The sequence below is a fragment of the Capricornis sumatraensis genome, chromosome 22, assembly GCF_032405125.1.
Source record: "Capricornis sumatraensis isolate serow.1 chromosome 22, serow.2, whole genome shotgun sequence".
NCBI classification, from domain to species: Eukaryota; Metazoa; Chordata; class Mammalia; order Artiodactyla; family Bovidae; genus Capricornis; species Capricornis sumatraensis.
In genome coordinates this window covers 16,688,589-16,714,609 of record NC_091090.1, presented here as the reverse complement: position 1 = coordinate 16,714,609, position 26,021 = coordinate 16,688,589, and the positions used below count along the sequence as shown (strand labels likewise).

The 26,021-nt window shown below is 38.0% G+C and overlaps 1 protein-coding gene across 2 annotated transcripts in view; it reads right to left on the bottom strand.

Moving 5' to 3' along the window:
* Window positions 1-26,021, bottom strand: part of ZFAND3 (zinc finger AN1-type containing 3) — a 318,501-nt gene that overhangs the window by 214,467 nt on the left and 78,013 nt on the right. For both annotated transcript variants that reach the window (XM_068994348.1, XM_068994349.1), the window contains exon 2: window positions 224-264. In XM_068994348.1, the coding sequence (XP_068850449.1) occupies window positions 224-264 (41 nt within the window). The remainder of the gene's footprint in view (window positions 1-223; window positions 265-26,021) is intronic.

The window sequence follows — 26,021 nt, the reverse complement described above, 5'->3', positions numbered from 1 at the left end:
CGTAAGATTTCATTTCACTCAGGGAAGACTGTTTCAACAGTTCTAAACAAATATATAAAGCAACTTGGTGAAGAGAAACTACTTTCACACCCAAGCAAAGAAAATAAAAACCCATGCATAAACCCAAAAGAAGATAGACAGTCTTAAAATAATTTAGACGGTCTTAAAAACAACCGAAAGAAGAAAAATAAAAATAAATTGAAAACCCTTTTTCTGCACTTACCAGCAAAGCATTTGGAACAGAGGTTCATAGTCTTGCTGGACCTGGGGCAAAAAAAAAAAGAAAGAAAAGAAAGAAGAGCTAAAACTTCAGTTATCACTCTAATCAAAACATAAAGATGTTTGAAACCTAGGCCAAGATCTTCCTGGCCAAGGAACTAAACTAATAAACTAATGAGAAATCCCTAGCCAGCCAGCCACCCCTACCCCATAACAAAACAAAAAGAAGACAAAAATAAAATAACAATATAAAGCACGTTTGTTATCTATGAGTTAGCCAATATGTTATTTCTTGTGACTAGCAGCTTATGTGGTGGCAAGTTCAGGAATGCTGTAAAAGGCCCATAAGATAACAAAAGAATGAATTTATCCAACAATTGTCACATTCCCTGTATAATGGAACATATATCACACACTCATCAAAAAAGGGAAAATTTTATCCATAAAGAGGTAAAACTTGCTCCTGATTTACACACTTGATTACCCCTATAATATTACTTGAACTTTTGTCTTCTTTCCCCTCATTCTAGTCCAGTTTCAGATCCTGGTCACACTATGACCTTGTCATTTAAAATTCTTTTTACAGATGTTCCCAATCAAATTATTTTTCATGTCCTTTCATCTGTTAATAATAACTACAATTCACTGAATACTAAATTGGGATGGGCACTTAACATACACGATCTCATTAATCTTCCCAACATCCCGAGACTGAGTATCACCGTATTGCTTTGATTCTAAAATACACTTTTTAAAAGAGTCCCATTAACATTTCTACAACCAGGAAACATCATAGAACTGGCTACAAGTGATAAATAATTTAAAGAGGAAATGTTTCCACCATGTCCTCCAAGGAGATATTAAACTGAATGGTCTTAGAAATCAAGGACATACAGTTTCATCCCCATTTAACAGGGGAGCAGCTTGCCCGCAGTCACATCGCTGGGGAACTGACTGCAGAGGAAGCTTCTGACCTAGGGTCTGAGCTAACTCCAAAGCCCATATGAACTACAAAAACCTTCTAGAACACCTATCTACAGCCTCATTCCTCAGCAATTCCCCTTCCAATATCTGAGTCTTTACCCAGAGTCACTCGTATACATGGAATATGGCAACCATCTTTTGCCCTCCTCAGTAAACTTTACAATTAATGAAAGCCTCCCTCAGGAAGTATTCCCTGATGATCATGACTGTCTTCTAATATACTGAGACCCAAGATCTAACTGTCGGTAATTGTCACAGAGTGATAAAATGAGGAGATGGGCCGTGAAAGGAAGCTGGAAGAGGTCACTAGAGTTCTCTATCCCAAAAGAGATGCCATGTAGATGGGGGTTAGGCACTCAGTTGTGTCCAACTCTCTGCAACCCCATGGACTAACAGAAAGACATCAAAGGTGCTAAGAAAGCTTTCAGTATCAATAAAATGAATAAAAATTTTTTAAAAACGGACAAAGAGGTGCATTAACATCTAACACTTATTACATGTCTACCACATGGTTAAGCATAACACCAAATTCCTTTAACCTCATTTTACCGAAGAGCAAACTGAAGCACCAAGAGGGTATATAACTTTCCTAGGTTACAGCACTCTCAAGTAGATGAACCTGATCTAATTCCAAAGCCTGTGTTCTTTTCCTCATCCTGAACTAGGGCCCCTGCCTCAGTACAGAAGCTGAGAGGAACACACTCTAGAGGCTGGGGAGAATGGTCCCACAACTGGAGATATAATCTATGGTAATCAAGGCAGCACACGGAAAAAGTAAAGCCTTTCATCTGGAGGAAGCACAACTCCCGCCCTCTTCTCCAAATACACATAAAATACACAGCAAAGCAACCCAAGGCTGCCAGTCATTTCGGTTCCAACCCAAGGAAGAACTGAGGATGAAGGAATTTCTTTGTTGCTTGAACAATCCCCAGGAGGAAGGTCTCCTCCTGATGTGGTCACTGTCTCTCGCCCCTCTGGTGCCACAGAGACACAGAGGTAACCGTTCATCCTCTGCTGCTCCCCAGATCCAGCAGGAAGCACGGAGAGCCTGAGAGAAGAAGTGAGGGCAGCAGGAACCAAGGGTGCCAGTTTTCACATCTGTGTTTCACAAGCTGGTAAGAAAAAATGCCAATGTAGCATTTTTTCCCACTTGCCCTTATCTCTGTTCAGATAGTTGACGCATTATATCCACTTCAGATGGCTGATGCATATATACCCACTATATCTATATATCATATCCATTCTACTTTCTAGGTAGGAACTTTTCAGCAACACAGTTATCAATCAGGCTATGAAAGAAATAACACAGATACTGATATTATTAATCAAAACAGAGATGTCTAAAATCTGAAAGAACCCAGATTTTGGCTACAGAATTAAGAGCTATTGGTAGTGGCAACTTGGATCCCATATGTCAGCAACGGTGAACTTGAAAAAACTAGCAGAGGCTTCTGAGACCCTTGCTCCTTCTTCATGGTTGACATATCAAACTTGAAGCTAATCACACACATACAACTACCAAAAAACGTAGTGTGATCATCCTGCACAGTCTTGGACAGACTACTTCAAGTACTCTATGTGGCAGCAAGTATGAAAGAGAGATATTGAGAGGTGCACAGGTAACTGCAGTTTTTGCATTGTTGAAATTAGCCATTTGATACTGGAGTACATTCTTAAACAAGCATGGTTATGTTATACATCATTTTAATGCACATTTCTCACTTGATTTTTCTTTGCTAATGACAACAACACAAGAGAAGACTCTACACATGGACATCACCAAATGATCAACATCGAAATGAGACTGATTATATTCTTTGCACCCAAAGATGGAGAAGCTCTATAGTCAACAAAAACAAGACTGGGAGCTGACTGTGGCTCAGATCATGAACTCCTTATTGCCAAATTCAGACTGAAATTGAAGAAAGTAGGGAAAACTGCTAGACCGTTCAGGTATGACCTAAATCAAATCCTTTATGATTATACAGTGGAAGTGAGAAATAGACTTAAGGGCCTAGATCTGATAGACAGAGTGCCTGATGAACTATGAATGGAGGTTCATGACACTGTACAGGAGACAGGGATCAAGACCACCCCCATGGAAAAGAAATGCAAAAAAGCAAAATGGCTGTCTGGGGAGGCCTTACAAATAGCTGTGAAAAGAAGAGAGGCGAAAAGCAAAGGAGAAAAGGAAAGATATAAGCATCTGAATGCAGAGTTCCAGAGACTAGCAAGAAGAGATAAGAAAGCCTTCCTCAGCAATCAATGCAAAGAAATAGAGGAAAACAACAGAATGGGAAAGACTAGAGATCTCTTCAAGAAAATTAGAGATACCAAGGGAACATTTCATGCAAAGATGGGCTCGATAAAGGACAGAAATGGTATGGACCTAACAGAAGCAGAAGATATTAAGAAGAGGTAGCAAGAATACACAGAAAAACTGTACAAAAAAGATCTTCATGACCTAGATAATCACGATGGTGTGATCAATCACCTAGAGCCAGACATCCTGGAATGTGAAGTCAAGTGGGCCTTAGGAAGCATCACTACAAACAAAGCTAGTGGAGGTGATGGAATTCCAGTTGAGCTATTTCAAATCCTGAAAGATGATGCTGTGAAAGTGCCACACTCAATATGCCAGCAAATTTGGAAAACTCGCAGTGGTCATAAGATTGGAAAAGGTCAGTTTTCATTCCAATCCCAAAGAAAGGCAATGCCAAAGAATGCTCAAACTACCGCACAATTACACTCATCTCACATGCTAGTAAAGTAATGCTCAACATTCTCTAAGCCAGGCTTCAGCAATACGTGAACCATGAACTTCCAGATGTTTAAGCTGGTTTTAGAAAAGGCAGAGGAACCAGAGATCAAATTGCTAACATCCGCTGGATCATGGAAAAAGCAAGAGAGTTCCAGAAAAACATCTATTTCTGCTTTATTGACTATGCCAAAGCCTTTGACTGTGTGGATCACCACAAACTGTGGAAAATTCTTCAAGAGATGAGAATACCAGAATGTCTCGAGAACCTTATATGCAGGTCAGGAAGCAACAGTTAGAACTGGATATGGAATAACAGACTGCTTCCAAATAGGAAAAGGAGTACGTCAAGACTGCATATTGTCACCCTGCTTATTTAACTTCTATGCATCATGAGAAACACTGGGCTGGAAGAGGCACAAGCTGGAATCAAGATTGCTGGGAGAAATATCAATAACCTCAGATATGCAGATGACACCACCTTTATGGCAGAAAGTGAAGAGGAACTAAAAAGCCTCTTGAGGAAAGTGAAAGAGGAGAGTGAAAAAGTTGGCTTAAAGCTCAACATTTAGAAAACTAAGATCATGGCATCTGGTACCATCACTTCATGGGAAATAGATGAGGAAACAGTGGAAACAGTGTCAGACTTTATTTTGGGGGGCTCTAAAATCACTGCAGACGGTGACTGCAGCCATGAAATTAAAAGACGTTTACTCCTTGGAAGGAAAGTTATGACCAACCTAGATACCATATTCAAAAGCAGAGACATTACTTTGCCAACAAAGGTCCGTCTAGTCAAGGCTATGGTTTTTCCTGTGGTCATGTATGGATGTGAGAGTTGGACTGTGAAGAAGGCTGAGCGCCAAAGAATTGATGCTTTTGAACTGTGGTGTTGGAGAAGACTCTTGAGAGTCCCTTGGACTACAAGGAGGTCCAACCAGTCCATTCTGAAGGAGATCAGTCCTGTGTGTTCTTTGGAAGGAATGATGCTAAAGCTGAAACTCCAGTACTTTGGCCACTTCATGCAGAACTGACTCATTGGGAAAGACCCTGATGCTGGGAGGGATTGGGGGCAGGAGGAGAAGGGGACAACAGACGATGAGATGGCTGGATGGCATCACCAACTCGATGGACATGAGTTTGAGTGATCTCTGGGAGTTCGTGATGGACAGGGAGGCCTGGCGTGCTACGATTCATGGGGTCGCAATGAGTCAAACACGACTGAGCGACTGAACTGAACGACATTAGTTGTTTATATGTAGAGTTTAGAATTGATGTTAGACAAAAAGCAAATTCAAGCGATTTTCTTGAGTTCAGAATGGGTCGTAAAGCAGTGGAGACGACCCATAACATCAACAACATATTTGACCCAGCAACTGCTAATGAACGTACAGTGCAGTTGTGGTTCAAGTTTTGCAAAGGAGATGAGAATCTTGAAGATGAAGAGTGTAATGGCCAGCCATCAGAAGTTGACAAAAAGCAACTGAGAGCCATCATCAAAGCTGATCCTCTTAGAACTACATGAGAAGTAGTCAAGGAACTCAATGTTGACCATTCTACGGTCATTCAGCATTTGAAGCAAATTGGAAAGATGAAAAAGCTCGATAGGTGGGTGCCTTTTGAGCTGAACGAAAATCAAAAACATTGTCATTTTGAAGTGACCTGTTCTCTTTTTTTACGCAACAATAACGAATTATTTCTTGGTCGGATTGTCATATGCAACGAAAAGTGGATTCTGTATGACAACCAGCAATAACCAACTCAGTGGCTGAGCCAAGAAGCTTCAAAGCACTTCCCAAAGCCAAACTTGCACCCCAAAAAAGGTCATGGTCACTGTTTGATGGTCTGCTGCCCATCTGATCCCCTACAGCTTTCTGAATCCCACTGAAACCATTACATCTGAAAAGTATGCTCAGCAAACTGATGAGATTCACCAAAAACTGCAACATCTGTAGCTGGCATCGATCAACAAAAAGGGCCCAACTATGTTTGTACCAATCTGAGTCTTAAGTCTCCACTGCGCCAAAGAAACTGCTCTTACTGAGATAGCCAATGGCTATGTTTCTAAAACCAAATTTGAAGATGTCAAATCTTAATCCCTGAAATTTGTAATCCATGGAATTCATTTTATTGGGGAAAGGTCTTTGCACAAAAATTAAGCTAAAGATTTTGAGTTTACTCTGAATTATCGCGGTGGGCCCTCAATGAATGGCTTAGAAATGCTTTTGTGAGAGGCAAAAAAGTGTGGAAAAACACAGTGAGGAGAAGGCAAAGTCAAGATGGAAGCAGAGCCTGGAGGAATGCGGTCTTAAAGCTAGGGATGTTGGAGCAGCCACTGGAAGTAGAAAGAGACAAGGAACGGGTTTTTCCCTAAAGCTGCCCAGAAGGAAGGCAGTTCTGCCAGAGTTTGGGCTTACTAGGCTCCAGAAACTTAGGAGAACATATTTCTATTGTTTCAAGCCATCAGAGCTGTGGTAATTTGTTAGAGTAGCCCCAGAAAACAGATACCAGGGTTATGACCCTGACCTCATCCTACTCCCTTCTCTCTCAGCATCGTTCAACCAGATCCATCCTTCTCGAAACTACTTTTGCCTTCCTGTCGCTCAGGTCCCAGATCTAATCTACCCACTACCCCCCACCACATTTCCCTCCCACAGAACAGCTACCTCTCAGCCACCTTCACTGGCCCCTCCTCCACTGTCAAGGCCTTTGTGTGGAGGTTCCAGAACTCAGTCCTACTTCCAACTTAGTGATCTCAGATAGTTCCTTGGCTTTAAATGTTATACACGAAAGACTCACAAATGTATACATTCGCCCCAAACCTCTTCACCTTGCTCCAAACTCATACATCCAACTGCTTATGTGACATCTTTACATGTAGCTCAGACACATTTCAAACTAGAACATTCAACATTCCCCCTAAATTTGCCTGACCCTTTTTGTCCACCTTTATAAATGGCAACATCTTCTGTCCAGTTGCTCAAGTCAAAAATCCAAAACGTCAACTTTGATTTCCCTCTTTTCTGCAGTCTCTCATACACAATGCTGAGCGAGACCACCAGCTGTTTCCAAGCAGACTTAAATCTGCCTACTTCTCTCCTTCGCCAGTGCTTCCACCGTGGCCACCATGCTCTCGCCTGGCCACAGTAAATGGCTTTCCACTGGTCTCCCCAGTCCCATGCATCACCCTTGACAATGGTTTTCTACACAGTAGCCAAAGCAATCTTTTATTTAAAAGTTAAGTTGTGCTATTTTCTTTCTTAATTCCATCCAATAATTTCCTATTGCATTTAGTGTAAAATTCAAACTTTTTTTTTTGACCAAAGCCATAGCCCCTCATAACCTGTCTCCGTCTGCCTCTCCTCTTCCTTCCTTCCATTTTGCTCCTCTCACCTACCACACTTCAGTTGCACTCGCCTTTTTATCTGTTCCTAGAAATCAATGCAGAGCTCCTGCCCATGCTGTTCCCTCCACCCTTAATCACTGGAGGACCACCCACGCCTTTCTTCTTCACTCAAGTGCTAGCTCGAACCTCCTCACAGGTTTCAACTGACCACCCGATTTACATCAGTCATCTCCTTGTTGTCTTCACAACATCCTTCTATGATACCTTATCACTGGTCTGTCGTGTACTGACCATCCTTCAACCAGAATGTAAGTGTCGTAAGAGCAAAGAGCCTCTTGGGCACTCTTGTTTGGTGCTTAATAGGCATCCTGTCGTCTCTCAGGAGTTCTGTCACACAGTGATGCCTATAAATGGCACCTAATGCCACCCTGTGTACCTGGCATGCTGTCGCTCATGAGGTAACACGTGGCAGACACTTGCACAAGTTTTCTTCCCATGAGATGAAGTTTCAAAGAATCCAGCTTACACTGTTTTTTTTCTTTCAATAAATACTGTTTAGTGATATTTCTGGTTTTGAAAATACATATCCCTTGTACAAAATTTAGAAAAAGAATAGAAGCATTTAAGCAAAATGCCAAAGATCACTGATAATCCTTACCCCAAACACATGAGTAACATTCTGAAATCATTCCTTCTTATCTTTATGGATAGATATATATAATAAGAACTTATTATATTTAACAGTATTGGTAAAGTTGTGTGGTATGCTCACATATATGTTTTTATAACGTAACACACTGCATATTTTATCTTGCATATATCAAATAATTCACCAAAAATATATAATAAAATATGCAAATTTCATTTTTTATTTCCATTCTTCAAAAACATTCTTGCTGCTCTGTAATAGTTCATTATATACTAATAGTATAATTTAGTCACTCTCTTACTGTTGAATATTTAATCTTTTTCTAGATTTTTATTATAAATGTTGCTATAATGAGCATTTTTAGACATAAATCTTTCATCACAAGTCTTTGGCTGAATAACTTTCTTAAAACTGACTCTGAGAAGGACAATTACTGAGATGAAAAAGTATGATTTGGTAAATACTGCCAAATTACTTCCCAGATAAGTTCTACCAATTTATACTCTCATCAAAAGCATCTGAAAGTACATTTTTCCCCCATGTACTCTTACCAACATTAAGTAATTAATTTCAAATCTTTGTTTGATGGGAGAAATGGTTATCTTGCTTTAATCATGTGTTTTCTTTTGAAATAAAAAAACCTGAATTTGAAGGATAGTAATTTTTTTAATGAAAAATACATGAACCTTCTAGCTAATTTGTCTCAAGGAATTAGAAGAACATTCCTAATAACTGAGAATTCTAAAAACATTTTATTTACAACACTATTTTCTTGACATTCATACAACACCCTCTTTCACCAAGCAGGAACACACACACACGCCAGGTCCCCCTGAAATACTGCAACACAAATGTGGAAATAAAAGCAACCCTGATGCTGCGTCAGTGAGGAAGAAACTGAGGCACAATAAAAACAGAGACAAGTCAAAAGGAAACACAGAAGTATCAGCAAAGCTGTTCCAGCCTAACATCTCTGTATTTCTCTAGGTTAGACATGGATCTTAACATTTGTAAAAACTCTAGACAACAATGGAATTTCTTTCTTAATGAAGAAAACCAATCTGCAAAAACCAACTAGTCACATTTCCTAATTCAATCTCGTTTAATAATCCAAAAGAAGGAGGAGAAGACAGGGAAGGGAGGAGAGTTGGGCAAGGATGTGTGTGTATGTGTAAAGACGGAAAAAACAAACCACAATGCCTTCTCCACTCTAAAAATCATTCCAGTCACCTCAGAAGTAAGATTAGATGATTAAAGACTAGTAACAATCTGCATGCCACCTCGTATACTTACAGCCAGAAAAGTCTCAATTTCCTGCAACAGCTAGAAAGCAGCGAACAGCTCTACTAAAGCTATACTCTTTGCTCACCCCAGGCAAACAAGAAAAAGGCCAGTTCAAACAGATGACATCCTAGCAGAATGACAAACCAGGCTTTCAGGAGTGCATCCAGCCTGTCTGAATTGTTATACATCACTCTAAATATCATTCAGACAACGTCTGCAAAGTTTTCAAGGGAGTATTACAAAGGAAAAAATTTAGTTGTTAATAAGTGGGATTCGTTTCTAGAATGTAGCAATATCAGTCATGCTACCTGGAGAAGGAAATTGCAACCCACACTCCAGTATTCTTGCCTGGGAATTCCCATGGACAGAGGAGCCTGCTTACAGTCCATGGGGTCACAAACAGTTGGACTGAACTGAGCAACTAAACAACTACTTTAAAAGCTAATTTCAATCTAATAATTTAGATTCCAGGTAGTGTTGTAATGAACCGTGTCTTAATATATTATACCCAGATTCAAGGACAAGAAGGACATAGCAGAGGCCTCTGTTTTCTGTGTTTGAACCCCTACACTAAAAAGATATACAGATGTCAAATAAGTAACATTATCAACTGTAACCCTGTACACATTACTAAAAGGTAAAACAAGATGAGGCATGCTTATCAATAAACTAGTAAAAAGAAGAATAAATATTAAAACATGTAAATAAATCCCCTGTGACTGCAGTCACAAAATTAAAAACTACTTACTCCTTGGAAGGAAGGCCATGACAAACTTAGACGGTGTATTTGAAACAGACACATCACCTTGCCAACAAAGGTCCATATAGTTAGTTATGGTTTTCCCAGTAGTCATGTATGAATGTGAGAGCTGGACATAAGCTGAGAGCTGAAGAATTGATGCTTTTGAATTGTGGTGTTGAAGAAGACTCTGGAGAGTCCCTTAACAGCAAGGAGATCAAACAAGTCAATTCTAAATGAAATCAACTCTAACTATTCACTGGAAGGACTGATGCTGAAGCTGAGGCTCCAATACTTTGGCCACCTGATGCGAAGAGTGGACTCACTGGAAAAGACCCTGATGCTGAGAGGACTGAGGGCAGGAAGAGAATAGGGCGACAGCAGATGAGATGGTTGGATGGCATCACCGACTCAACGAACCCGAGTTTAAGCAAACTCCAGAAGATGATGAAAGACAGGGAAGCCTAGAGTGCTGTAGCCCACGGGGTCACAGAGTCAGACATGACTTAGCAACTGAGCAACAACAGCAAACCCATGTACACATGCAGGAAGAAACAATACAACGAACTGAATAAAAACGCCAAATAATGTTTCCCCACAAGAGAAACTTATGACACTATCGCTTCCAACACTCACTGTACACAGTGGCTATAGCTGTCTTACCACATATGCCCACACACACAGAAAGGTTTTCGTCCCTAAAATTATCTTTCAAGAAACAGGAACTGCTTCAAAATTAAATCCTTACTTCTGAGGTAAGCACCAATAATTTTAAATTAAACACAAACAGGGTAGAAAGGGAAAAAAAGAAAAAGCTTCCCCAAAACCTGGAAGTAAAGACTTTAGGCATGCAGTCATGCCCAGGGGAATGGCATTTGGGATTTCAAAACAGGAAGACCCTGCCAATGGAATCAAACTCCCAGCAATATCCATCCAGTCAGAGTCTGTGAAAAGGGCAAGCCAGTGTACTGCTCATCTCCGAGTATAATCACTGAAGTCTGAAAAAATGTCACACACACTATGCTGGATGCTTTGTCAAAGTTACTGCAGCAAACAAGTTTCCAAAGGAAGCAAAACAGTTTTAAACACAGAGTAAATACTTATCTCTGGATTGTGAGGTCATGATTACAAGAGGTAGCTGCCACTGAAAAAGGCCTCTGAAAATCATTTAGAAAGTAATGCAATAAGAAAACCTTCAAAAGTTAGGAAGATCACAAATAACACCAAAATTATGGCAATTCTCCTAATGTTATATGGATGAATTCTTGTGGCTTCAGATGCAACTTCCAGAGAGCAACATTTACATTTTTTTTAATACTCAACCTCAAACAACCTGTAAGGAAGTAAATAAGTGGGAAACTGTGGCCAATTAACCTTAAATATGTTTTTAGCAAATAAATATTAAAGACATTCATAGCTGTGAAGATGTGGAGCATTCATGTTTCATGAGTGTGGAAAAGTAGTATTTAAAATGTGTACTAGAAATATATTCAAATACCTATAATTTGTTAGTATAACCTATTCTAAAATATGCATGTACAGTTACTACTGGTATAAACTGAGAAGAATATATGAGATCGCCATTTTATTTTTTACAACTACATGTAAATCTAAATTTTCTGAAAATGAAAAAGTTAAAAGATTTTTAAACTATACATGTGAAATTAATTTTAATATTATTTAATATTTTGATTATTTTATCTATGCTCCTAAAAATGCCAGTATTTACGGTGATCAAAGCTCTTATTGTTCTTATTAAGAAGATGGAGGAATGTCTTATATCTGGATCTCTTCATTTGAAAATATATGTACTATTTTAGGAAATTCAAATTCTGTATTAGAATAAAACTAATGCTGTGCATAACTCACTTTTGCAGTAAAGAAAATAGCAGGTGGTGGGGAGAAACTAAGTTCACTATTATCCACTTACCTAAAGAAACTGCATACGAGTTGATTATTAAACATTTCTCTTAAGTAATTCCAATCCATTTAAGTTTTTTACAATTGTACATCAATGGAGCATACCTTCTGGAGTGATGCAAATGTTCTGTATCTTGATCTGGGTGGTGACTATGTAAGTGTATACACTGGTCGAAATTCACTATATATACACATAAGACTGAGTTTTACTACATATAAATTATAGTTCAATAAAGTATTACTGGTTAAAAGATAATTTTTTCATTCTACACTACATTAGTTACTGGTTATAAACCATACACTGCTGGTTTATTGGGGCTTTCAAGGTGGCTCAGCGGCACAGAATCCGCCTGCCAATGTAGGAGACACAGGTTCAATCCCTGGGTCAAGAAGATCTCCTGAAGAAGGAAATGGCAATCCACTCCAGTATTCTTGCCTGGGAAATCCCACGGACAGAGGAGCCTGGCAGACTACAGTCCATGGGGTTGCAAAGAGTCGGATAAAATTCAGTGATGAAACAACAACTGATTCATTACAAAAGGAATTCTTTGTGTTGCTCGGAAAACAATACAAAGATTTCCCAACCGTTTGCTATAGAAAACAATACCTGAGAATTACTGGAAACGGACAATGTAAGAGAGAGAACAACGAGGTATCCCTTGCCCCTATTTTTCTCCTGGCTAGCCATGCTGCTACCGCAAACAGTTGCGGATTAGGAGACACTACGCTTGCAGAAGTCAGAGGGTCTTCACCTGAACAGTGATTAAAACAATTAACTGGCTATCAAACTTCTGCAATGGGTTAGACATTTACTAAAGAACTACTTCCTCTAGAAAAAAAAACTGACCCTTGCATTTTCTATCATCTTTGCAACCACCATTACATAAAAACTATTAAAGAATTATATATGCACCTGTTCTACCCAAGTAACAAACACTTCTGTTTCATCCTGGTGAAGTGTGCATTTATCTACTCTAATTATTAAGATAATTTAGGCTTTTAAGCAGAATATTCACTTATCCATATTTATGGAAAACCAGATTTTCCATAAATGTAGGGTAATTTTACTAAAAGATGGAAAGTAAACCTGACACGGCATTATTAGACCTTTCTTTGTTAGAAAATGAGTCATAAACGTGGGAGATGACAGCTACCAGGGTTCAAGCCTCAAGGTTAAACAAGCTGGCACCAGCAGCTGTATGGTTAAGAAAGAAAAACCTAAGGTGCTTCTAACCCTAGAAAGCATCCAGGTGAAATGACATCTACAAGACGAAACATTTTGGTTCATGTCATTCCTTTAAAATTCATGTACCAATAAGAGTATCTATTAAATATGGAGGTAAGGGAAGGTAAGATCCAGCAAAACACAAACACAAAAAATTAATATCCAGTTAATGTCACTGACATTAAAAAATAAATGCCTTTTGTACTTCATTTATTCAAATTCTAAATATTTCATATATTACATCAGTCTGCCAAGATATTCTTGGGGCGGGGGGGGGGGGTCGATGAAAAAGTTGGGATCCCACCAACCACGAATCTAGATGAGAAATGGATGAAAGGTGATAGCAAAAGAGAAACAGCTCTCATTCTGAGCCCAATGCTCATGGAAAAGGAATAAAGTTCAAAGTTTAAAATTTCCATTTCTTGGCGATTTTAGTCATTCACTATAAAGACTGCCTAAATCCTGCAAAAGAAAATTCTCCATTTAATCACCCTGAGTAGTCATAATCTCCAGCAGGAAAAGAGAAAGAGCTAGAAGGAAACTCAAGAGTCTATCTTTTCTGCCTCGGCCTCAGTAAGACTTAAGGATCCCTGTTCCATGACCACAAGAGATTTCATTTCTACTTTTTGTGTCATATTTCACTGCAGCCCAAACCTCAAAATCATTAGTATCTAATGCCTTACTTCATAACTTTCCCACCATTGTAAATGCCTTAATAATCTTGTCATCAGGGTGAAAACACAGGCTGCCAAAAAGCTAAGTGCTAAGAGCAGTGACTGAGAGGAAAGGGCCTGTCTTGAATGTACAACCTCCGGTTTGTGTTTTCTCGTCCATTAAAACAAAATGTGGGTACTTTCCTGGTGGTGCAGTGGTTAAGAATCCAGCTTGCAATGCAAGGGGCATGAGTTCAATCCCTGCTTTGGGGAACTAAGATATTACATGACTCGGAGCATGTGGAGCACGCCACAACCAGAAAGTCCCCATGCCGCATGGAAAGATCAGTATAAGGCAACAGACATTCCCTGTGCTGCAACTAAGACCCAACATAGCCCAAAAAAAAAAAAAAATGAAAACAGTTACTGCCATTTTATGATCACACAATAATACAACCATATATAATCTGGTGGTGGTTCATTGGTAAGGATTCCGCCTGCAATGCAGGAGACTAGAATTTAACCCCTGGGTTGGAAAATCCCCGGAGGAGGAAATGGCAACCCACTCCAGTGTTCTTGCCTGGAGAATCCCACGGACACAGGGGCCTGATGGGCTACAGCCCATGGGGTCAAAAAGAGTCGGACACGACTTAGCAACTAAACAACAGCAACAACAATATAATTTAATAAGAGAATTACTAAACTCTCCACTATTTCTAAGCTAAATACCTACTAAAACTGATAGGGACTATTTCCCTAATTTCTCACTTTTCTCACTCTGAAACATTTTCCCTAATATCTTTCTTTAATGCATTGTTGACAGTCAAATACTAAATATGGTGAAGGAAAGAACCTGTGATTTCTTTAAGTGCCATTTCAATTACATGACTTGTCATCAATAGTTTTAAATGCAAAGGCATCACTGACTCATATTTATTAACTGGTTCTCTTATCACCTTGGGACTGTTTTGTGCTACCACTGGTATAAACCCAATCCTACTTCCATACTGTATTTCCACAGCTGTTTACTTTCCTTAAGAAAATTATCTTGTCTTAATCCTGTTAAATGCCATATTATACATATTCATCAACTTCTTCAGAATACCAGATATTCTGAATTTTAATCCAGTTGTCTATTGAATGACCTATCCCACCCAACTTGATGCCATTCACAAATTTAATGAGCATATTGTGCACCTCCATCTAAGACTCTGCTGGAAATAATGAAGCTCAGGATCCATCCGACAGAATTCAACTTAAGAGTACACAGCTCCCCTCCCAGTGCTGAGGACCTGTGCTGAGGGAGGGCTGAACAGTTCAAGAAGAACTTTGTAATGATGAGTCAGTCTATCTGCCTGGCCAGACAACTCTGCCACCTCTCACAAACAAAACGCTACCTAAACCATCACAAGAAAACCAAGATGAAAGGCTGTAACCTGGCAGAAAACAGGTAACAGAGAGCCTACAGTAGGTGCCCTACAATGGTGAGTCTGCAGCAGCACCATCTTCACTTAGTTGTGTGAAAGTCGCTCAGTGGTGTCCAACTCTTTGCAACCCCATGAACTGTAGTCTATGGAATTCTCCAGGCCAGAATACTGGAGTGGGTAGCCTTTCCCTTCTCGAGGGGATCTTCCCTACCCAGGGATTGAACCCAGTTCTCCCACACTGCAGGCAAATTCTTTACCAGCTGAGCCACTAGGGAAGCCCAAGAATACTGGAGTCGGTAGCCTATCCCTTCTCCAGTGGATCTTCCCGACCCAGGAATTGAACCAGGATCTCCTGCATTGCAGGTGGATTCTTTACCAACTGAGCTATCAGGGAAACCAAGACATAAGACAGACAAATATACCCAATGTCAGCTGCCAAATGCTCTCTCAGCCAGTGGAGTTATTTTCCAATATAGAGGTTTATTTCCACTCCTATCATTTGAGCTGAATGTTAATGAAGAACCAGTTATTATTTCCCCAAATCTGTTTATGTCTTATGATTACACCTATTTGACTTGTTGCTGTGATCACATTATTTAGTTACTGCCTAAATGAGTAAGTGCAACAAGAAATCATTATTTCTATAAATCTATGTTGAATACTTTAACTTGAATAAATCTATGTTGAATACTTTAACTTGAATAAATCTATGTTGAATACTTTAAATTGATTAAAAGACAGGTTGCTATTTTAAAAAGATAGAAGGATGCTGCCAGATTAGGCATTAGCAAGACAACTCAAAGACTAAGGAACAAATCATACAAATCTAAAAGGTACTTTTAAATTGCTTCACAAATGTCTTTAGATTCTCACCCCATTAATAACACTAAGACTGGATGTTAATTAACTAGCAAACATTTACTTAGGCATGCATGTGCCAGTCACCAACAAGATTAAATGACTTAACCATTTTATGCTAACATATACTTTACAATTATTAACACATTGCTGTTAGCGCTGGCATTTTTCTCATGAGAAAACTGAGGCGCAGAGAAGTTGAGCAACCTGCTTAAGTTCACATGCTATAAAGACACAGAGTGAGTGTTTCAGCCCAGGAGGCCCGTTCCAGAAGCAATAAGCCAAGCTATCACAGACAGCACATTTATTATTTGTGTGGCAGATACAAGAAAATGTGTATGACTCTCAAATTAGTTGACTGATATGCAAAGAAAGTATCTTAAGCCTACCACCCAAACACACACATAAACACATTTTAAATTGAACTAACACATCTAAGCTTTTTTTCCAGAAATCTGTGCTTTAAAACATCTCCACTTACTCATCACTTTTAATAAAATAAGGGATTTCTGGTATACATTTTCCATGTTGTGGAGCAAGCCAGTCACAAAACACAGGACAGAGTAAATGGCTTTATATTAACTACTGATATTATCAACATATCACATTTTCTTTTCCCAGGAAAAGAAAAATATTCACAGGATTACATGTAACATTCTGAGATCTTACCCATGATTAATCAGTGCCATAACACAAGGAGTTTCAGGAATACAAAAGACAGAACTACAAAAATCTTAAAAAGAGAGAGACAGAGAAAGACATGAACTATAAACGAAATCTGAACATTCATATTTAGATATGTTTTCTGGATTTCATTAATTACTATACTACTGAGTATTAAACTGCAATCAAATATCAAAAACAAAATTTTATGTTTATAAAATTCACCTCTATACCTTAGATACTAACACAGAAAATTGCTCTTTGAAACTGTAAGTATAAACAATATCACAAGTCAAGCAGATATCTGAAATATGTTTATCCAAGCACAGAAATCTAAGGAAGGCAAAGCAAAATATTTTTCCATGATACAGCTAATGAAGGTATTTTTTTAAAGCATTCTATGCAACAGCCACCCCCCCCTCATCAATGTAATAATTACTTCCAGCAATGGGTGCTGAAACTACTAGGTAAAAGGTTAAAAAAAAACAAGCTGAACATTGTCTTGAAAGTTGAAGAACTCTGATCATCTCAAAGTTTCATCCCACCAGTACCTCACTAAATAAATACAAAAAGTCATGCCTTTAGAATCTCAACTGTCAATACCTTAACCAAGTGACCAAATTTAGCTTCACAAGTAAGGAGATAGCCTGACATTATTTTTCTTGATGAAATGTACACTTTCATTTTAGATTATATTAGATGTTTTTATGATTCTCTACTTTAACTCACTTTATTTAATCACTGGTGTATAAAAAAGTACACAACCTCACCTATTAGGAATCCTTGCCAAAAATGTTTAACTTAAATCATGAGAAATCAATGAGAGAAAGTTAAAAGATAGAATAACTAACTGGTCTATGTTCTTCTAAATCTCACTGACATGAAAAGCAAAGCGAGAAAGAGGAACTATTCCAGATTAAAAGAGACTAAGAGAAACAACTATCAAAACATCTAGATAATCATTTTTGGATCCTAGATTAGGGGGGAAAAGAAAAAAGGAGGGGTTACATAAGCTCTAAAGGACATTTCTGGAACAAGTGGGGAAACTTTAACATGTATATAAAAAAGCTGATATTACGAAATTCTTACTAATTTTTTTCAGTCTAAAAATGACACTGCGGTTAGAATTTGTGCCCTCATTCCGTAAGATTCGTGTTGAAATATTTAAGAGGCAGACTGTCATGATATCTCCAAAATGGTTTGAAAAGGTATATTTATAGGAAGAGGTAAAGATGATAGCGAATATTAAAAATTACTGAATCTAGGTGAAGGGTATATAGACATTCAGTATACCACTTATTTCAACCTTTCTGTGGGGTTGAAATTTTTCAAAATAATAAGTTGAAGAAGGATGTCTACACAAAGACTTGTGAAGACATGTCATGAATCTTTGCTATTCGTGACAGCCAAAAGCTAAAACCAAGCCAGATGCCCATCAATGAATAAACAGATAAACAAAATGTGGTATTAGCCACAGAACGGGCTACTATTCTATAAGAAGAAGGAACACACTATGGATACATGCTACAACATGGATGAACCTTGAAAATAGTCATCTCACTGAAAAAAAGCTGCTAAGCTGCTGCTAAGCTGCTGCTAAGCCACTTCAGTCGTCTCCAACTCTGTGCGACCCCATAGACGGCAGCCTACCAGGCTCCCCCGTCCCCGGGATTCTCCAGGCAAGAACACTGGAGTGGGTTGCCATTTCCTTCTCCAATGCGTGAAAGGGAAAAGTGAAAGTGAAGTCGCTTAGTCGTGTCCAACTCTTAGCGATCCCATGGACTGCAGCCCACCAGGCTCCTCCGTCCATGGGATTTTCCACGCAAGAGTACTGGAGTGGGATGCCGTTGCCTTAGTGTTCTATATATTATGATGCCATTTATGTGAAATATAAGAAAAGATATATCTACAGAAACACAAAACCGATCAGCTGCCTGGAAGCTGGCAAAGAAATTTACCACCAATAATGCTAAGGAAACTTTTCACAGTGATGGAAATGTTCTAAAATTGCATTGTGGTAATGGTGGAGATCAACCCTGGGATTTCTTTGGAAGGAATGATGCTAAAGCTGAAACTCCAGTACTTTGGCCACCTCATGCGAAGAGTTGACTCACTGGAGAAGACTTTGACACTGGGAGGGATTGGGGGCAAGAGGAAAAGGGGACGACCCAGGATGAGATGGCTGGATGGCATCACTGACTCGATGGATGCGACTCTGAGTGAACTCCGGGAGTTGGTGATAGACAGGGAGGTCTGGCGTGCTGCGATTCATGGGGTCGCAAAGAATCGGACACGACTGAGCGACTGAACTGAACTGAACTGAATGGTGGTAGAACACTGTAAATTTACTAAAAATCATCAAACTGTACAATGAGTGAATTTCATGGCAGGTAAATTATACCTGATTTTTATTATTTTATTATTACAGTAACAAAAAGGTTGAGAAAGTAACAATCTATAATTTTTAAAAAATCAAGGTAAAACAATTAACAATGTGGGGATGAATAAATCCAGTTATTTGCTAGTGTAGACTGGAGGCAGGGAGCAAGACATCAAGCTAAGCTATATAATAAAACTAGTTACATTTCTATTAAAAATAGATAAAAATAAAACACTCAATAAAATGTTTAAAAGAACTCAAACCACTTATTGTTCCATTTCCAAATAAGGTCACCAACCAAATGATAGTATATAAATCAATTTTATAATCAAAAGACTCTGGCTTCAACAACAAAAAGACAAATAAACCAATTACAATACAGGGAAAGGAGGGAATTTCCTGGTGGTCCAGTGGTTGGGAGCTGTACTTTCACTGACAAGGGCCCAGGTTTGAACCCTGGTCAGGCAGCTAGAATCCTACAACGCAGAGCACAGCCAAAAACAGAGGGGAGAGGACTAAAAAAAGAAACATTTCTCCACAGAAGATAAATGACCAATAATCACACTGAAAAGACGCTTAATTTCACTTACTTGTTAGCAAAATGCAAACCAAAACCATGATACCAACAAATCTGACAACCTAAACAAATGGATAAATTCCAAGAAACATACAACCTATCAAGACTAAATCATGAGAAACAGAAGACATGAATACACTAATTATTAGGAATGAAGTTGACTCAGTAATCAAAACCCTCCCAACAAACAAAAGTACAGGACTAAAGAGCTTCACTGGTGAGTTCTACCAAATACCAATCCTCCTCAGACCCGTAACAAAAAAATATTAAGAAGAGGGAATGCTTCCAAACTCATTTTAGAAGGCCAGCATTACTCTAATACCGAAGCAAACAAGGACACCACAATAAAACAGAACTACAGGCCAACTTCCCTAATGAACACAAATGCAAAAATGCTCAACAAAATACTAGCAAACCAAATTCAACAATATATTAAAAGGATCATACACCATGACCAATTAGGATTTACTCTGTAATGCAAGGATGGTTTAAGATCTGCAAATCAACGTGATACAGTTTTAACAAAATGAAAGACAAAAATCATATGACCATTTCAGCAGAGGCAGAAAAAGCACTTGACAAAATTCAGCAGCCACCAATGATAAAAATTCTCAACCAAGTGGGCAAAGTAGACTTGCATGTAAGTCCTGAAACCTTAAAACTCCTAGAAGAAAACATAGGTAGGAATATAGATCTTGGCAATGATTTTCTACAATCTGACATCAAACTCAACAAAAGGAAGAATAAACAAGTGGGTTATATAAATAGCTCATTCATGTAACTCATTATTTTATTTAAACTCTGATTTTAAAATAGGCAAAAGATCTGAATAGACATTCATCCAAGGAACACATACAGATGGAAATGGGTACATGAAAAAAATGTTCCACATCACTAAACATTAAGGAAATGCAAATCAAAACCACAATGAGTCACTATTTTATACTTGCTAGAAAGGCTATTATCACAGAGACAACAAGTAAGTATTTGTGAGGATGTGGAGAAACAGGAACCCTTGTACAGAGTTGGCGGAAATATAAATTGGTTGCAACCACTAAGGATAACAGTGTGGAGTTTCCTCATAAAATTAAAAAACTGACCTACCATAGGATCCAGCAATTTTATTTCTGAAGTATTTATCTGAAGAAAATAGAAAGGGTAATTCAAAAAGATAAATGCATTTCCATGTTCACTGAAGCTATTTACAAAAGTCAAGATACGGAAACAACCTAAGCATCTATCAATGGATGAATGAGTAAACACACACACACACACACACACACACACACCCCAACCTAAGCATCTATCAATGGATGAATGAGTAAACACACACACACACACACACACACCCAACCTAAGCATCTATCAATGGATGAATGAGTAAACACACACACACACACACACACACACAGAGGAATATATTACTCAGCCATAAAAAAGAATGAAACCATGCCATTTGCAATAATATGGATGGACCTTCAGGGTATGCTAAGTGAAGAAAGTCAGAAAAAAAAAAGATAAACACCATATGATCTCACTTACATGTAGAATTTTTAAAAACCAAAAACTTGAGCTCATAGACACAAAGAACAGAATGGTGGTTGCCAGAGGTGAGGGACAAATAAGTGAAAGGGGCAAAAGGTAAAAACTTCCAGTTATATATAAGTCGTGAGGATGTAATGAATCGCATGGCAACTATGGTTAACAATAATACATCACATATTTCAAAGCTGCCAACTGAGTCGATCTTAAAAGTTCTCACCACAAGAAAAAATTCTTTTTTTTCTCCAGCTATGTAAGGTGACAGATGTTAACTAGACTTGTGATGATCATTTTGGAATGTATAAAAATCAAGTCATTATTGTGCATCTAAAATTAATTTTTTTTTAAGTCTAACAACAACAACAAAATCATAGTGGGACACACTTAATATCTATTAGGATGGCCAAGTTTTGACCAGGGTGTGGAAAACTGAAAGCCTCATCCTCAAGCACTGCTAGTGAGATATAAGATGGTACAGCCACTGTGGAAAACAGGCTGGTGGTTCCTTAATTAAGACATGGAATTACCATATGAACCAGAAATTCTATTCATAAGCAAGTACCAAAAAGAACTGTGAGAAAGTGCTCAAACAAAACCTCGCACATGTATGTTTGTGTCAGCAGTAGTCACAACCACTAACAGGTTCAGAACTCAAATGTCCACCAATTGATGAATGGATACACAAATTATGGCATATAACCACACAACAGACTATTATTCAGCTATAAAAAGAAATGAAGATGCATGCTAGAGGACAGATTAGTTTTAAAAACATACAAAGTGAAAGAAGTAGAGACAAAGTGCCACAAATTGTATGATTCCAAATTCATATGAACTTATATAAAATAGGCAAATCCACAGAGATAGAAAGCATATTAATGGTTGCCAATGGCTGGGAAGAGGGGGAAATAGAGAGTGACCCCTTAATGCGTGCAGGTTTCCTTTTGGGGTAATGATGAAAGTGCTCTGGAAATAAGAAGTAATGATGACTGTACACCACTGCGAATGTACTAAATGCCACTAAATTGTACACTTTTAAATGGTTAGAAAGATGAAGTCTGTGTTATGTGTATTTTACAATTATTTTACCTTTTTTAATAACTGTGCTTATGGGTATACAGCATATTTTTGAATTTCGACTATCATAATTTTTCTACTTCTTCTGGCCTTTCTGCATACCACAGATCACATAGGGCTTCCCTGGTGGCTCAGACGGTAAAGAATCTGCCTCCAATGCAGGAGACACAGGTTCAACCTTTGGGTCAGGAAGATTCCCTGGAGGAGGAAATGGCCATCCACTTGTTATCTTGTCTGGGAAATCCCATGGACAGAGGAGCCTGGCAGGCTACAGTCCACGGGGTTGCAAAGAGTCGGACATGACTGAGCACGTTACACAGATAGGTCATGTAACAGGTATGCCATAAAATCTAACATTTGTTGATCACTTACTAAAGGCAAGACACATGCTAGTAGGTATTTTTTATACATTTTAATCCTAAAAAACCTATAAAGTAGGTAAATATTATTACCCCATTTTATGTATAAGAAATGAAGGCTCAGAGAATGAGATAACAATGAATAACAGACAAAGCTGGAATTCAAACTTTAACATTTTTAAGGTTAACTCAAAGATAAAGGAAGGGAATAAAATGATTTCTAAGGCACAGAAAGAAATAAGGTATTTCTGGTAATATATTTCTATGAATAATGCCACAGGGAAAAAAGAAAATCACATCCTTCCCCCAACTGTCCCGATGGTACCTTTCTGGAAAAATATACAGACAGAAAGTCAACACTAATCCTAAACAATCTTCAGTATGACATATGCTAGCATCCTTCCACCAGAATAGAACCAAGACTTTAATTACTGTGCTGGTTATTGTTTCCAGAGAATTCAAACAGTCCAAGATAATTATCACCACTCATTTTGAAGTTCACCATGACGTGGTGTGAGAGGTCAGCTGTATATAAGCATACAAGGAAAATAAATTTCTTTATAATATATATACCCAGTCTCTACCCCAGACCCAGTGGATCAAAATCTTTGGGCTAATACCTTAGCATCCTTATGTTTTTGTAAAATCCCACCCAAGCAGAAAGCCAAGTTTCAGAACTGCCACAAACAAATAGGGAAAAAAAATTGTTAGTCAAACAGAACAAAGTAAACAGGCGTGGTCCAATCAGCACTGACTTTAGAGTACAGGAGCACCCGACATTTATAATCTAGCTATGATATCAGATCTCTTTACTGTACACTTACATCTCAGGCAACATATAATTCTGTCCAAATACACTTGAATCTTTGCATTAATTCATGGTACTCAACATATCAAATTGTACCCAGAAATGCCTTTAAGACATCTTTTATGGATTAATTCTAGCTGCACATATATGTATATGCATTATGTGTACTACGTATTTATATGTATACAAATGTACACATACATATATTAGTAACCTTTATACCATTTAGCAAGGTGCCTGACAATCTAGCCTCAAGTAAAGCTTTCAAATAAACAAATACAAATAAATCTAATAAATATTTACTGACACCCACATTATAGGCCAAGTACTGTGCTAGGTGCTTACAAATATAGCCAAGAACAAGACAAATTCTCGTAACACTTATTATTAGTAGGGATATCAGTCATTAAGCAGGCTGCTATGGAAGTATCCATCCTTTTTCATCATTTTCCTTATTTTACTTTTAGATGTGAACATTCTGCTTCATCTTTCCCTGGGGCATTATAGGATTCTCACTTTGTCTTATCAATCCCTTTAAATTCCCATTTTCATTCTACATGGGGAAAATGTACATCCAAGCAGCCTCCGATATTATTTCAAAGCAATTGGAAAAATTCCAGAATCCACATTTCCATTGGGCTGAGACTTTCCAATATGCCGAATAATGATACTTTATGACCTAGAAGTTCCAATGAATTGGTAGTAAGAAAACATTGATCTGCTTCAGCAGCACTGTAATTGGAATGGTGATTAAATGCATCATGTTAAATTTACCCTGGGCCTTTTCCAGTGTGGCAAATATAAAATGAGCTATCAGCATCAGCAGAGCCTAAACCACTTTCTTTCTAAAATGGTACTTCTCCTGCATGTCAAAGGTGGTATGTTTGAGCTTCTCCATTAATAATTAGATAGCATAAACGTAACAAACCACATACACCCATACAGGCGTCCACAGGATGCACACTGCTCAGCATGGCTTACTGTACTGAGCACCTTGGGACAACCTTCTGTATGTCAGAGCACTGCATGCGCACCACTGTAGTTAATGGTCTGTCAGCATTTCCATTATAAAGCAATTTTCAAAGGTTTATTGCTCTGCTGAAGAATTTGCTCTGAGCTGAAATTTGGCATTCCAGAAAAGCAAAAACCGTAGCCCATAGTTGTTTATTTCCTTTCAAGTAGGCCAAGAGTTTGTTTTTTGGGAGGGGTTGAGATTTTTTTTAACCTGGCCCTTTATTTCAGAATTTCCTCATAAAGCCCTCTGGGACTATCCACAGAACAAAAACCACATACCTCACAAAGGGACTACTATTTGGTAATAGCAGCTAGAAGGTAAAGAGCACAAATTCCAACTTATATGGAAAACTATTTCTAAAAAGTAAGCATATTTCTGATGAACAAATTATAAGTTTTAAAACTTTATCAGTTCTACCTAGTTATACTATTCATACTACCAGAGTATGCTGCCATTTATATTAAAATCAATGGATAGTTTTTAAATCCTCATCAATTGTTAAGCTGTCTTTTATCCTTCCCACTCAAGAACCATAGCTACTATTGACCTAATGTGAATTTTACCTACTCTCAACTCCCTTTTACCCTGCAAATTAAAGGGGAAAATTCTTTAAGAGGTAGGCATCAATACCAAGAAATGTTACACTGTATAGTAGATAGAAGTCTGAAGGCAATTTAAATCAGAAGATGATCAGTCCCTGAATGACAGAGTTCACAGAAAACAATTTTGGTAATCTAGAAGATTGGTACATTAGTGAGAAACTAACAATTTCACCCAATCTCTGGAAACTGTTCTATTAGTCTGAAAGCCTGCCAGAATATTTCATGCTTCAAACAAGGAAAAAGACTGTCCTAGTATTTTAGCTGGTTTCTTGTTACTGACTCTAACTTGAAAGCTTAAATATTTACACTTTATATTACAAGGTTTTTCAACTATATAGCTAATTATGTTTCTGATAAAACTCTATTCAATAAATAGCAGACTTTCAAGAATGGTTTTCTAAGCTTAAAAGTTCTCATTATGTACAAATAAAGACCCTCTAAAACTGGAGATCAGTGGTCAAATCAACTTTTAAAAATGAACACTTTTTAGAGAAGTATAAGCAATCACTCCAAATTACTACTGATATTGGTTAATATATTTTGCCAATTTTCCAACTTTACATTACTCTGAAGACAACTAGCTAGACTCTCCGGATTATATTAAAACCATCTATGAAACCACTTCCAAACAACATAATGTCTGTGAAATGTTTAGTAAATGGGATCCAATTAATGATTATAGCTACTGGAAATACAAACATGAATGCATCAGACAAGGATATTAGAAGGGTCCAACAAATATTAAAAAGCAAAATTTTGCTTTAGAATTTTTACTGATGTTGTTAAAATTCTTTTAATAACATATCTCATATTCAGATTCCAAACTGATTCTACTTTTACCTTCAGCAGGGATTAACCTTACCTGCCAAATTTAGAAGTATAAACGCTAAAGTCAAAAAGTCAGATCTACTAAGGACAAAAAAAACAAATCAAGAT